At 59.0% G+C, this 14,050-nt stretch overlaps 2 protein-coding genes across 8 annotated transcripts in view; one reads left to right on the top strand and one right to left on the bottom strand.

The window, feature by feature from the left end:
* The window catches only part of PTPN23 (protein tyrosine phosphatase non-receptor type 23), a 33,461-nt gene extending 31,805 nt beyond the window's left edge, over window positions 1–1,656 (top strand). For 2 of the 4 annotated variants that reach the window (XM_032297951.1, XM_032297953.1), the window contains 5 exons: window positions 15–199; window positions 328–432; window positions 504–642; window positions 737–850; window positions 929–1,656. In XM_032297951.1, coding sequence (XP_032153842.1) covers window positions 15–199; window positions 328–432; window positions 504–642; window positions 737–850; window positions 929–1,408 — 1,023 coding nt within the window. In that variant the 3' untranslated portion in view covers window positions 1,409–1,656. The remainder of the gene's footprint in view (window positions 1–14; window positions 200–327; window positions 433–503; window positions 643–736; window positions 851–928) is intronic. The other 2 variants (XM_032297952.1, XM_032297954.1) reach the window with 1 other exon arrangement.
* Window positions 1,657–1,904: 248 nt separating this feature from the next.
* Window positions 1,905–14,050, bottom strand: part of SCAP (SREBF chaperone) — a 65,262-nt gene continuing 53,116 nt past the window's right edge. For 3 of the 4 annotated variants that reach the window (XM_032297955.1, XM_032297956.1, XM_032297958.1), the window contains 16 exons: window positions 13,690–13,816; window positions 12,178–12,290; window positions 10,358–10,452; window positions 8,860–8,958; window positions 8,483–8,701; window positions 7,269–7,645; window positions 6,627–6,815; window positions 6,294–6,495; window positions 6,108–6,223; window positions 5,184–5,706; window positions 5,003–5,088; window positions 3,299–3,381; window positions 3,029–3,195; window positions 2,782–2,862; window positions 2,372–2,578; window positions 1,905–2,293 (listed from right to left, as the gene is read on the bottom strand). In XM_032297955.1, the coding sequence (XP_032153846.1) occupies window positions 2,048–2,293; window positions 2,372–2,578; window positions 2,782–2,862; window positions 3,029–3,195; window positions 3,299–3,381; window positions 5,003–5,088; window positions 5,184–5,706; window positions 6,108–6,223; window positions 6,294–6,495; window positions 6,627–6,815; window positions 7,269–7,645; window positions 8,483–8,701; window positions 8,860–8,958; window positions 10,358–10,452; window positions 12,178–12,290; window positions 13,690–13,816 (2,930 nt within the window). In that variant the 3' untranslated portion in view covers window positions 1,905–2,047. The remainder of the gene's footprint in view (window positions 2,294–2,371; window positions 2,579–2,781; window positions 2,863–3,028; window positions 3,196–3,298; window positions 3,382–5,002; window positions 5,089–5,183; window positions 5,707–6,107; window positions 6,224–6,293; window positions 6,496–6,626; window positions 6,816–7,268; window positions 7,646–8,482; window positions 8,702–8,859; window positions 8,959–10,357; window positions 10,453–12,177; window positions 12,291–13,689; window positions 13,817–14,050) is intronic. The other variant, XM_032297957.1, reaches the window with a different exon arrangement.

Here is a 14,050-nt window from a genome sequence, read left to right as displayed (position 1 = left end):
TGTCTGTCCCTCAGCAAAAAGTGGCACGCTACTTCCCCACCGAGAGGGGCCAGCCCATGGTACACGGTGCTCTGAGCCTGGCATTGAGCAGCGTCCGCAGCACTGAAACCCATGTGGAGCGCGTGCTGAGCCTGCAGTTCCGAGACCAGAGCCTCAAGCGCTCTCTCGTGCACCTCCACTTCCCCACTTGGCCTGAGTTGTGCGTCCACTGCTCTGGATGGTGGCTGGGGCTCTGGGGGGGCTGTCCAGTCCTTGGTGCTGGGAGGGGTACAGGCCTCAGATTAGGCCTGGCTCATAGGCCCTTCCCTGCCCCATCCTGTCCCACAGAGGCCTGCCCGACAGCCCCAGCAACTTGCTGCGCTTCATCCAGGAGGTGCACGCACATTACCTGCATCAGCGGCCGTTGCACACGCCCATCGTCGTGCACTGCAGGTAGAGGGTGGGCCTGAGGGTTCCTCCTCCACAGGCTCTTGGCCTGGCCTCATACTCCCTTCTTGGCACAGCTCTGGTGTGGGCCGCACGGGAGCCTTCGCCCTGCTCTATGCAGCCGTGCAGGAGGTAGAGGCTGGGAACGGGATCCCCGAGCTGCCTCAGCTGGTGCGGCGCATGCGGCAGCAGAGGAAGCACATGCTGCAGGAGAAGGTGAGGGAGGATCTGGGCAGGTGGGCTAGGATGGGCCTTCTGTTGCGGGGTGATGGCCCCTGCCCAGATGACCCAGCCAAATGTACCTGTGCAGCTGCACCTCAGGTTCTGCTATGAGGCAGTGGCGAGACACGTGGAGCAGGTCCTGCAGCGCCATGGTGTGCCCCCTCCATGCAAACCGTTGGCCAGCGCTAGCATCAGCCAGAAGGTGAGGAAGGTTCCCTGGAAGCTGCTGGGATGGCCATAGCCTTGGGACTCCCTCTCCTCACCCACTCTGTCTTCTCAGAACCACCTTCCTCAGGACTCCCAGGACCTGGTCCTTGGTGGGGATGTGCCCATCAGCTCCATCCAGGCCACCATTGCCAAGCTCAGCATCCGGCCTCCTGGGGGGTTGGAGTCCCTGGCTGCCAGCTTGCCAGGCCCTGCAGAGCCCCCAGGCCTGCCACCAGCCAGCCTCCCGGAGTCTACCCCAGTCCCATCTTCCTCCCCACCCCCGCTTTCCTCCCCCCTGCCTGAGGCTCCCCAGCCTGAGGAGGAGCCGCCAGTGCCTGAAGCCCCCAGCTCAGGGCCCCCCTCCTCCTCCCTGGAGCTGCTGGCCTCCTTGACCCCAGAGGCCTTCTCCCTGGACAGCTCCCTGCGAGGCAAGCAGCGGATGAGCAAGCAGAACTTTCTGCAGGCCCATAACGGGCAGGGGCTTCGGGCCACCCGGCCCTCTGACGACCCCCTCAGCCTTCTGGATCCACTCTGGACACTCAACAAGACCTGACCAGGTTTCCCCTACCTGGTCCTTTACACTACATCATCTCTCATGCCCACCCACCCACACCCAGCAGAGCCTCTCAGTGGGCACAGTCTCTTACTCCCATTCCTGCTGCCTTCAGCCCTGCCCGGCCCAGCCCGCACCCCTGTGGGGCGGAGACGCACTGCAGGCTCTGGGTCAGGTTCTGCTCCTTTATGGGACCTGACATTTTTCAGCTCTTTGCTACTGAAATAATAAACCACCCTGTTCTGTGGCCCATGTCTGAGTGTGCCCATTGCCACCTCAGCTCCAGTAGGAACTCGGCACTTCTTTTCACGAATGACAGGATGGTACCAAACTGACACGCCACCAGGACAGTTGTTTGTTAAGGGCCCCGCAGCTCTGGCTTGCTCATCTAACACCCTTGCATGCTATACATTTCCTCAGCAGCTCTGTGGAGGATCCAGGCAGGGAGTGTGCACAATTCCAAGAGATACAAGTAGCTCCCAAAGTCCCTTACAGATGTGGTTTTTTAAAAAAGTTTAATATTTCTACATTTAGGAGGCAGCGGCCGGAAGATACTCAGCTCCTTCCCCCAGGTCCAGGTCCGGTGCACTGGCCCCACACAGCACCCCAGCCCCCTGCCTGGGCAGGGAGGCCCCACGCTTAGTCCAGCTTCTCCAGCACAGAGGGCACATACACCAGGCTGAGCTCACTGCCGAAGTTGCAGACAATGGCAGCATTGTCCAGCACCAGGATCTGGCGGGCAGGCTGGGCCTCACTGTTCTTCCCCAGGTAGACTGTCTGTAACAGGTCCCCGTAGTTTAGGTCCCAAAAGGAGACACAGCCCTGGCCGCCAGTCACCAGCAGGTTGTCTGAGATGACACCTAAGCTTGCACCACAGCCAAGGTCCTAGAGGCAAGGACATGACAAGCTCAGTCCTGAGTCCTTCTCTAAAATGCCAAAAATCCTATGACCCTGCCCCCCTACCTGCTGAATGGAGTAGAACTTGATGCCCGTGCTGCGGTCCCAGATGCTGATGAGGTCATCCAGGCCACTGCTGATGACGCAGGAGGTGGTACAGGTCAGGGAGGTGACATCCCCACGGTGAGCAAACATGTGGCTGACCCGGCTACCAGTCAGTACATCCCACAGGCAGATGGCCCCATCTTGTCCTCCACTGGCCAGTACCATGGTCTGGGGAAACAGGCCAGGGGAGGAGGGTCAAAGTGGTGGACTACCTCTGTCAGCTGTGGTGTCCCTGTGCCCTGGTGGGTGGGACCCTTACTTTGCTTCCTGGAAGGCCCCTGGGAACCAGCTCCCAGGAGTCAGCAAACATGGACCACAGGCCTGGCTCTGTACTCCCCTACCCTACCCACAGCCCTCTGCGGGCCCCTCACCTGGTCGATGTACACAGTCGTGATGGCCCCTGAGTGGCCCTGCAGGGTGAAGAGGCAGCACGAGTCCTCTAGACGGAACACCTGGGACAGGGATGGGCCTCAGGTTCTGGCCTCTGGGATTTTCCAAGCCCGGCAAACGCCCTCCATCCTTCACCAGGACTCCACCAGCCTCTCTTTGGCGAATGCACCAGGCTCCCACCCCCTGTGCCAGGCCACTCCAGCACCCAAGAGAAGAGACAATACTCACTCTCAGCGTGTGGTCTTGGCTCCCAGTCACCAAGCGCCCGGCAGCAGCTTTCAACGCTGTGATGGGTTTTTGGTGTGCACAGGGCACTGTGTGGGTCAGGTGACAGGCCACCGTGTCGCTGCTGCTGTACATCGGAGAGGCAGGGGAACTGCCCCGCCCTGAGGTCCCTGAGGACAAATGGCCAAGTGAAGGATCTCTGAGAAGGCAATGGGGAGATGGCCCCTGTACATCCCACCAAGTGTGAACACATGCCCGCCCTGGCCTTCCAACCTCTAAACTGCAGGGGGCTGAGGGCAGTGTGGGTCTCCAAGGAGAAGAAATCAAGGGAACCGTTGAGCCTTGCAGCCACAATCCTGAAAGAGAAAAACAGCTGCCAGGGGCCTGTCCGTCAGAGCCCCAGCCCTGGGGCCGAGCATGTGGGCACAAGAGAGATAAAGGGCCAGTTCAAGAAGGGACAGGAGGGACATGGCCAAAAAGCAAGCACACGGTGCGAGAACTGATGCTGGAGCCAGAGGGCAACTCCAAATATTAACCTCCTTGTGCCTCAGTTTCTTCATCTGTAAAATGGGGATAAGAGTACCCACCTCACAAGATGGTCATGGGAATCAAATGGGCTGACATGTGTAAGTACCTCGTGAACATCACGTAAGCTTGTAAGTTAAAACACCAAAACAAGTGGAGGGCTCCATGTAGCCCGGAGCCAAAGGGAAGGCTGCTGAGGGAAAACAGGAGGCAGGGTGGGCTGTGCTGGGCGCTGGGGTAGCCTGCCTTCTCCATCACACAGAAGCAGCTTCAACCCAAGCACAGCCCACACCAATTCCTTTTTCCACAAAGAAGAATTTTCTCTGCTTCCCGCAATTCGTAGGTCCAGGCTGACAGGCAGGGGTGGGTAAATTTGCCCAGTAACCCATGGGGTTCAAAATCTTAAGGCAGCAAAAAAGGCAATGGATGTCTACAACGTCTGCCCATGGATTTGAAGGGCCCACACCAGACCTGGGCAAGCCACAGTGTATGCCTGGAAGTGGGTGGACAAGGAGAGACTACAGTCACCAGGAACCCTGAGGGTCAGGCTGAGACACTGGGGCTCTTCTTAAAGCTAAAACACGCAGCAAAGGAAAATTTCCAAGGAGCATGGAAGAACCTGGTGAACTTGGCCAGGATGGAGGGAAGAAAGATGTTGGCCAAGGCCTGTGTAAAACCTGAGGTGACAGGAATGGCGGCAGCAGCCACTGGCAGAAATCAACACTAAGGACAAGGGACGCCCCCCCTCCCCAAGGAAAAACAAAGTTTCCAGCTCTAGCTTAGATGGTGCTGCCACCAACAGTCAAGGGGCCTTGAAGGAGGAGCCAGCGTGGGGCAGCCAGGGGAAGATGTTTGGCAGAAGGCACCAGGCCATGGGGGGAGATCCAGCTCACCAGCTCAGAGGTGGGAGCCAGCCCGGGTGGCTGAGACTCCCAAGGGAGTGTGTGTGTAGATGGAGCCCAGGGGACACCCACAGCCGGCAGGCTTGCTGAGGAGGGCAAGGCAAGCACAGCAGGAGCAGGGAGAGTGCAGGGAACAGAGAACAGCCCCCAACGGCCAAGAAGACAGAGTTCTGCAAGTGCCTTTTCCATAACTAAAAATGCAACCAAGATACCCCAAAGGTTCAATATTGACAAGCTTTACAGAGAAACTGGCTTCACTGAGAAGGGCGAGAAAGGACAAGAGTGTCTTGCTCCCCACCGTCACAGTGCTTAAGATCCTGGGAGCTCACCGTGTGCCAGGCCCTATTCCCAGCACTTCACACCCCTAACACTTTTAGTCGTCACCCTCCCATCCAAGTGGACTGCCCTCTGCTCACAGGTGTGGGGCTGGACACCAAGAAGGTCAATCGAGTCAAGACAGCAATGGAAGGGAGCCAGGACTCAAGACTTGGAGAGTATGGCCTGGCCACCAAAGGCTGGGGACATCTGGGGCTGCGGCAGGCCAACTCACCTTTTGTCCAGGAAGACCAGAGCGGTGATGCCTGAGGAGACCTCCTCGCTGCTGCAGCACAGCACTCCTTCAATGGCGTCCCACACCTGCGAGTCCCGAGGCTGTGAGCACCTGCCTGCCGGGAAGGCCCACAATCCCCGGGGCAACAGTCCCTCGGCCCACCTCCAGCCCCTCTGCCCACCTCCAGCCGGCCGCTGCTCCGCCCCACCACGATGAGACCGCCCTGCAGCTCCAAGCTCCAGATGGAACCCTCCGCGCTGGGGGCCCAGGCGAGGGAAGGGGAGCCCTTCTCGGGGGAGCCACCCTCGTCCTCAGGGGCCTGGGGCAGCACTGGCCCAGGCGAGGGTGGGCACAGGGCTGGCGTGCAGACAGCCGCCAGCCCCTCCTCCTGGTACACCCGCTGCACCAAGCGGCTGAAGTCATAGCCTGGGGAGTCCCGAGTGCGGCCACAGACCGCCCGGTGCCGGGGCTCGGGCTGAGTGGGCTCTGAGGGCCGCGGCTGTGCCGAAAAGTTGGTGTCGATTAAGCAGGTGAGGTCGGGCTGGTCCCCGAAGAGGGAAGGCGGCGGAGGGCCCCGGGGTCGGTGTCTCAGGGGAGGGCTGTCCCCAGGCTCCTCTGGGCCAGCCTTCCCACCATCTGAAAGTCGTTCCCAGCTCTCCTGAGCCTCAAGCCCGCTGCCCACGCCACTGTCCCGGCGCTGCCTGCTGGGGGCCAGGAGGGCGGAATGAGAGGGGGTGGGGAGCTGAGAGGGGGTGAGGGAGGTGAGGGGGGTGGGAGGGAATGGGAGGGTGCCTGGATGGGTTGGGGGATATGTGGGAAGGAGAAAGGAGGGGGGATACGTGGGAAGGAGAAAGGGGGGGAATACGTGGGAAGGAGAAAGGTGGAAATACGTGGGAAGGAGAAAGGCGGAAATACGTGGGAAGGAGGGGGGGGAATAAGTGGAAAGGAGAAAGGAGGAGGGATGAGAAGGAGAAAGGAGGGGGGATAAGTGGGAAGGAGAAAGGAGGGGAGATAAGTGGGAAGGAGAGAGGAGGAGGGATACAGGGCAGCGGAGGGGTGAGAGGGTTTGGGGTGGCACGGAAGAGGAGAGGGCAGCCGCACCTACCCTGGGCGCGGGATGCGTGTGAGGCAGTCCCCGGTCTGCGCGTCCCACACGCAGACGTGGCCCGCCAGGCAACAGCTCACCAGCAGCATGCCGTCGCTGGCCAGGCACTCGATGTCCTGTGGGAGCGTGCGGTGTTGGTGCGGGCCAGGACCCGCCCTCCCCCTCCAGGACTGCGCCCCCTCTCACCATGAGGTGGCCGCGCAGCACCAGTGGAACGATCTCTGTCTCGGGTGGTGCGTAGCCGTAGTCGTCGCAGGGCAGCTCCCCGCGCCTCCGCCGCCCCGGCCCACCGCCCGGCTGCCCGTAGTTGCGCGGGCAGAGCACGCGGTAGAGGCAGAGCAGCAGCAGCACCAGCACGATGCCTGCGGCCAGGCCCAGCGCCGCCACCCTGCACGGGCGGGTGGACTACTGCGAGATGCACCCCCAAAGCCTGTCCCTTCCCCCTCCCTCTCCCCTGCTCTTCCCTATCCGTCCCCCTCCCTGCACTCCACACCACCCCATCCTACCCAGCGGCCTTACTTGTACAGCGTGACGTCTCCGTGGGCCTGCACCCCACCTGGACCCTTGGGTCCCGCCTCCCAGTGCCCAGCCGGTACAGGCCCCGGCGGGGGCCAGGCACTACGGCCGTCCTGAGGGTGCCGGCCCTCCAGGGCCTCCCTTGGGTTCAGGCGGAGCGTGACTGGGATGACAGGCAGCAGGCTGATGTACCTGGGTCCGGACAGTGGGCAGCCTCAGCGGGAGGCCTCCCAGGCCAGCCAGTCTCCGCCCTCCTCCCCAGGCAGGGCTCAGCTCCAACAGCCAGACTCTCCCAGCATGGGGGTTGGGGGACAGAGAGGTCCCTCCCCAGACCAGCTTAGCAGCCAACCTTGCTGTCCCAGATACCAGCACCCAAGCAGCCCTTGTGGCCATGTGGGCTACTCCCTCCCCACTCCTGGCACAGGTGGGTGGGTCTCATTCTGCCAAGGGCTGGCAGCAACCGGTGACTCCTCAGAGCAACCTCGGACCCTCTCAGGTTATGGCTGCCTAGAACATCAGTTCCCACCTCACAGCCTGATTGTTTATTAGCAGAATTCAAACCTGGGGGTCTCCTGCATCAGGGAACCGGGATGGTGGGCTGACACCATTGAGTGAGGTGGTGGCACCTGGCACAGCCCAACTCACCTCTTGGCCAGCGTGATGTTGTAATAGCTGAAGAGTGTCGGCCAGTGGCGGAAGGACAATTTCCTCCAGAGTTCCTCATCCTCAGGCCCCCAGGTTACCTCTGGGACTGGGCTGTCATGGACGACCTCTGCTGGACCTCCATGCTCAGGTGGCTCGCCTGGCAACGTCTGGTTCTCAGGTAGCTTAGGGGCATCAGGTGGGAAGATGGAGAAGGCAGGGTCCGGGTGGCTGGCAGGCAGCATGTTGCTAGGCACAGGCAGGGGAGCCAGGGCTCCCTCACCCAGTGGGCTCTGTTCCGTCACCTGGGCAGCGAGGTAGGTGCGCAGCCCTGCTGGGTCTGTGTACACCAGGATGCCAATCCAGACAACGGTGCCAGCCTGCAGGGGGGTGGGGGTACTCAGTGGGGCCCCTGGAGGAACATGCCCTAATCCCCAGCAGCTTCAGCCCTCATGCTGGGAGGAAGGAGCATAGGGACCTGAGGCCTGGGGATGGAGAGAGGACACAGGCCCATTCTGTCCCTTCTTCCTGCCTCTCCAAGTCCTCCTGCTAACACCTGCCAACATTTGCCACTGGAGGGGCCTGCTTCCCTTTCCACATTTAGGGGCTGAATTTCTTGGCCTGGAAATACACTGAAGCACCCTGAGGTTTGACACAGAATGCCCCCGCCCCTAATCTCCACCTCAGCTGGTGCCGGAAAACTGCTACCATTCCTATGGTCAGCAAGGCCACAGGGCCAGCTGCCTAATCTGCTCCAGACTCCCCAGGGGCCCTCAGCCTTCCTCTCATCTCACTTCAGCTCCCTGGGAGAGGCACTGCAGCCCCACAGCCAGCCCAGCCTGGCTGGTGACGGATTTTGCCCAGCACTTTCCAGCGTCTGCACACGATGCAGCAGCTGATGAACCCGACCCAGGGAAATGTGGTGGCCACAGGTGGGTCCATCTCAAAGCACTCGACTAGCAGGCTCTTGTCCTGGGCCATTCTGGGGCGAGGACAGCTCCTGTACCTGCGAGCCCTGGAGCTGCTTCTCCCACAGACAGGCTTGTCTCCTCAGAAGCCACCAGGGTCTGGGCAGAGAGGACACAACAGGCAGCTCCCCAGAGCCAGGCTTCCAGGGGCCACCAGGACCTGAGGAGCACCCCTTGCCACTCTAAGGCCAAGTGCAGCACCACTAGGGGCCTGGAGCACTAAGAGGTCAACGCAGGGGTGGCAGGTACCATGATGAGGCGCTGTGCCAGGCGGGTGCGGGCCAGGAAGTAGACGACACGCAGCCTCTTGGGGAGCCGCAGGTTTCGGAAGGAAGATGGCTGCAACGTGATGGTGTGGGGTGTGGACGGCCGCACAGCCAGCTGCCGCTCATAGCGTGTTGGCTGCCCAACTGGCTTGGCTGAGGGCAGGCAGGCCTCAGGGGGCAGCCGCTTGTTCAGGTCTGCTAGCTGTTGGGGACACAGTGGTCAGGGCCTGAGTCCACTATCCAGAGGCTGCCCTCACAGGACTACTGCCCTGCCCGAGGTCTACACCCCTGTCACCCAGGGCTCCCTGAGGACAGCCAGGGTTGAGTTGGTAGGCAGGGAAGGGCTCAGCCCACTCCTACCTCCATCCGGCGAATGTCAATGGACAGGACAGTGGTGAAAAACAGCATCTGAAGGAAGAAGTCAGACACCAGGCCCACCACGGCAAACAGACAGAACTCCTGGAATCAGAGCACACGGGGCGGTGTGGAGGGGAGGGTGCTGTGACCTTACCTCTCCAGTCCTAGAGGAGCAGTGCCCAGACTATAGCCACCTCAGAACCAGCAGGGCAGCAGCAGATAGGGCACCGCAGAGAAGAAGAAGAGATAATGGTTGGTCCTCAGCTCACACACCACCAGCAGATCATGCCATCTCCACCAGGGGGCAGCAGAAACCCTCACACTTTTTTCAGACAGGACTAAAAGTGGAGGGTACCCTCCCTGAATCTTCCGGTCTCCCTAGAGAGGACTGAAGGCCTGATCCAACCTGGAAATCTCTAAGCGCCACCAGCCTGCTCCCCCAAAAGTCCTTCCCCACTAAGTCCCCACGCTGCTCACGCAACAGCAACCCAGCCAGAGCCCAGGCCTGGTTCAGGGGCTCTCAGAAAGCTTCCCAGCCAGCAACTGCCCCAAAGCAATGAGAAGAGAGAGAGAGAGATTAATTCTCCTCTAAAACTGAAAAAGGGTGAGCTCTCTGCTCCCCAAGCTCTGTCAGCAGACAGAATTTTCTGAGATGTCAGTGTTGAGACCTCTAGCACATCACCACAGTGCTACTCGGATCTGGGGTAAGGCCACGGGGTGCAACAGTGGCACAGCGGTGTCTCAGCTCTAACGTGCCAAGACTGTACCTTGTCCTGCACTCACTACTGTTTTTCCAGGAGAAAAGGCCCACAGCCCATCTGTTCTCTGCTCATCCCCATCCCTCAACTGGCCTGCCAGCCCTGGGGGAAGGATGGGGAGAAAAGATGTCATCCTTCCCTTCTCGCAGCTCCTCGGAATGGCTGGCATCAGTCTGGGGTTCCAGCTCAGTGTAGGGCCACCTCCACCTCTGCTCACAGCCCACAGCTGAGCAAGGGCACTTTGCCAAGAGCAGGGTCACTCTGGGCAATGGGAACTGGCCCTCTCACAGGTCAGGCCAGGCAAGGCCATGCGTCTGGAGACTGCAGCACCCATCAGGGCCAAGGGAGGAGACCAGAGGAAGGGTCTAGGGACCCTATGGTGCTTCTCCCTCAGAAATGGCAAACAGATGTGACTGGAACAGCACAGCCTGTCCCCAGCTTCTGCCATGCCCTTGCAGCCTCCTCCTGCCACTTGGCTGAAGGGGAAGCAGGCAGGGAGGGGTAGGAAGAAAGGGTAACGGGCAAAGCCTGCCTGGCTAGGCACTCAATCTCGGAACCCAGCCAGGCTTTGCCGAACAATTCTGAGCCAGGCATGCCACTGGCCATCTGTGTGCTGCAGTGATCGGTTTGCCAGGCAAGGATGCCTGTGCTGGAAGAGGGGAGCACGCTGCCCATGGCTGCACAGCTGGGGAGCACAGCAGTTGCTTCCATGCTCATCCAGGTGGCAGGCCCTGGGGCCTTACCTGGATGGCGGGCACTAGGGTGAAGTAGCCAATGAGGATGATGCCCAGCTCCGTGGCCATGTTCTTCATGATGGACCAGCTCTCGCTGCTTAGGCCTGCAGAGGGCAGCAACAGGGCACAGGGCAGCACGTGGCTGCTCTCTGCAACATGACTCACACGACCTCATGGGCCTCGGAGTGGCAGAGGCATGGGGAGGGCCACCAGCTGTCTGAAGCAGCCATTCCACCAAAGTAACCCAACCCTCAGGACCCTGCCAATGCCCGGACTCTAAGGTGCTGTCACCACCACACAGCTGCTACAGGGAACAGGGGGGTTCGCAGCTTGGAGTGTGCAGGGGAGAGCTATAACCATCAGAAGACGGAAGCAGCAGTGTGGAGACGAGAAAATGCACAAGGATAGCCAAGTGCGCCCCACTCCAACCACATCTAACCTCCGCATGTGGTTCTTGTCTGGTCTGCACGGGTCAGTATGACAGTGTGCCCACCAGCCACAGGGCAGAAACACTTGAGAGGTGGAAAAGCTGGTTGTGTTCTTCCTCAAGCCCCTTCCTGTGGTGAGCCCCGATCCCATGCTATCACACTGTTGCATGTCTAAGGCTCGGAGCTCCTACTGGGTAAGGAGCATTTCGCCCCATCTCTTCCTAACTCCGTATCCAGCACAGAGCCTGGCCTATCACAGAGGCTTACAGAGGTTTGCTGGATGAATGGACGGCCTGCCTACAGCCTCGTTCCTCACAGACACAGGTGACAAGGAGGAAGAGGCTCAAGCGACCAGACCTCCAAGGCTAGGCTCTCCCTCTTCTCATGTTCCCTAGAACCCCAGATCCTCAGCTTCTACCAGCAGGGCCAGAGGGGGCTTTTCTGGCAGCTGTGAAGGCAGCAGATCCAGGGGCTTGGGCCTAGTGTGCTGGAGTGAGGCAGTAAGGGAAAATACTAGATGCTAAACTCCCCAGACAGAAAGCCACCACCAAACACAAGCCCCACCCACAGAGCTGAAGTGCGGTGGCGTGATCACGGCTCATTGCAGCTTTGACCTCCCAGGCTCAAGCAATCCTCCCACCTTAGCCTCTTGAGTAGCTGGGACCACAGGTGCATGCCACTATGCCCTGCTAATTTTTGTATTTTTTGTAGAGATGGGGTTTCACCATGTTGCCCAGGCTGGTCTCGAACTCCTGGGCTCAAGTGATCCACCTGCCTCAAGTGATCCACCTGCCTCAAGTGATCCACCTGTCTCAGCCTCCCAAAGTACTGGGATTACAGGCGTGAGCCACTGTGCCCGGCCTGGTTTGCTTTTTTTTGTTTGTGTGGTTTTTTTTTGAAACAGAGTCTCGCTCTGTTGCCAGGCTGGAGTGCAATGGCACAATCTCAGCTCACTGCAACCTCTGCCTCCCAGGTTCAAGCGATTCTCCTGCCTCAGAGTCCTGAGTAGCTGGGACTACAGGCACGCGCCACCACGCCCAGCTAATTTTTGTATTTTTCAGTAGAGACGAGGTGGGACCATGTTGGCCAGGATGGCCTTGATCTCCTGACCTTGTGATCCACTCGCCTCAGCCTCCCAAAGTGCTGGGATTACAGGTGTGAGTGGTTTGCTTTCTTACAGATATATGAACCAGGACGAAGTACAGTCCAGTGGCCCCATGGCTCCTCAGGGCACACACTCAAGAGCTGCCAGGGTCCAGTGGCCCACTACGTATTATGCTGGAGGCAAGAGCAAGGGACATTTCAGAGGCCCCTGTTTGCTCACAGAGTGTTAACAGCAAGAGGAACGGGCCCCTCTCCAGCCCCTCCTACAGGCCCCTGCCCACTCTCCCACTGCATTACCTTGGGCGATCCGCAGCTTCACCTCCAGGTCTACCGGGGTTGAGACCACAGACTTGGTGAGCACCAACACATTCTCTAACCCAATAACCACCACAAGGTAGGGGAAAATCTCGCTGGGGACAGAGAAGGAAAAAGTGAGGGACAGTGTTGTGGTGGTTCTCAACAGGCTTGTGCCCTTGGGAAGGCTGTGGGGTGTCCAGCCTCTCACAGAGGCTGCGGAGTGACTCCCACAAGCACTGGGCAGAAACCCTCCCCTGTCCACCTCACCCAACAAGGCCGGCATCTACACAGCGCCCAGCTTTCAGGCAGGCTCCAGAGCCTTACTGAGGGGCCAGCAGCCGTCCTGTCTCTAGCCATCCGGCATGGGAGGGCTGTGCGGCACCACCGCTAGACCACACTTCTCCTGGCCCTTCCCAGAAGACCGCTGGCTTAAGACAATGACTGCTGCCAAGACCCACACCAGGAACTCTGGGCTGACCCATCACAGCTAAATGAAAGGAGACGAAGCCACCCTGAAGACCCACTCACCTTTGCTGAGAAGCCATGTGTGGAGAAGAGCAACTGTTCCCACAGAAAGCTCTACCAGCTGTCTGAGCCCACCCTCCCACACCCCCACAGCAGACCCTGAGAAAGTCCATGTGTGAGGAACGCCCGCCAAGTTACACCCTGCAGAACCTCTGCTTTGGAGCCGAAGGAAGGGAGGGCCCTGTGGAGGGTATGGCAGACAGGATCGTGGAAGGGTGGTGTTTAACACCCTCAGGCTCAGGAAAGGGAGCAGGTGTCTAAGAACAAGGAAGTTACCAGAAACAAAACACAATGTCGCTTTTCCTATGAGCAGCCTGATGGGCCAAGGTTGGGGACAGGCCAATTCATAATCCATTAGTAACCACTAACAGACAGGCAGGTGGACCTAGCCAGAGCCAAGATCAAAGCCTGAGGACAAACCCAGGGAAGGGCTTCCAGATTAAGAGAGGAGTGGCAAGGGGCAAGTGGGAAAGGCGACAAATTACAGTGTACTCGTATCTTCCAAAGAGCTTCCTCTAAAATGACCTCTTTCATTAGGCACTAAAATGTTCTAATCATGAAAAAAAAGAAATGTTCTCTTATCTGTCTCACACCTTCAGTGGCTTAAGCCATCAAGCTGCGGTGTGTATATAAAATGTTTAAACAGACGCACATATCTAATTACACACATGCAATACATACTCATGTATACACATAAACACACACATACCAACACACCCCAAATAGACATACTCACCCAGCCCATAAATATATATGTTTGTACATATGGACACTAACTATAGCTAGATACGTTTGCTATATACACACAGGTATGAATGCCAGCCAGACAAAGAGGAAGAAAATGTACCTCTTAAATGTCAAAAAACAACAATGTGAAGACATGAGTTTACAGCAAACATCCAGTCCAGGGAAGGCCAAGTACCCAGAAGTGCAAGGCTCTCTGGCCGGCGGCCCACCCTGTGGCCGTGGAGCCTGCTGGGGACCTACCCGCCATTGAGGGTGGGCGTCAGGCCGAAGAGTGTGCAGAGTCCCACAGACATGAGCAGCGAGCTGAGCACCGTGACCACAGCAGCCAGGGCCAGCCCCCACTTGGACTTGACCATGTCGATCTTGCCTGGAGGGCAGGGAGGGCACATTAGGGTGGCCCCTCCCCCAGCCCCCAGCACACAGGGGCTCCCTAGAGTAGGGTACCTTGACAGTAGAGGAAGGGAAAGCTCCTGATTTCACCAAAACAAAGGGACAGACGCAAGCACTTCCCACTGTCATGAACAGCACACCTTTTAGGAACCCTAACCCAGGAAGGGGCTGAATGTGGAAAGAGCCCCGGCCCCACTCAAGCCCCTAAGAC

This window comes from Sapajus apella, unplaced genomic scaffold, assembly GCF_009761245.1.
Source record: "Sapajus apella isolate SASKATOON/1434 unplaced genomic scaffold, GSC_monkey_1.0 scaffold38, whole genome shotgun sequence".
NCBI classification, from domain to species: Eukaryota; Metazoa; Chordata; class Mammalia; order Primates; family Cebidae; genus Sapajus; species Sapajus apella.
The sequence above is the reverse complement of the archived record's forward strand: the minus strand, read 5'-3'. Positions and strand labels throughout refer to the sequence as shown.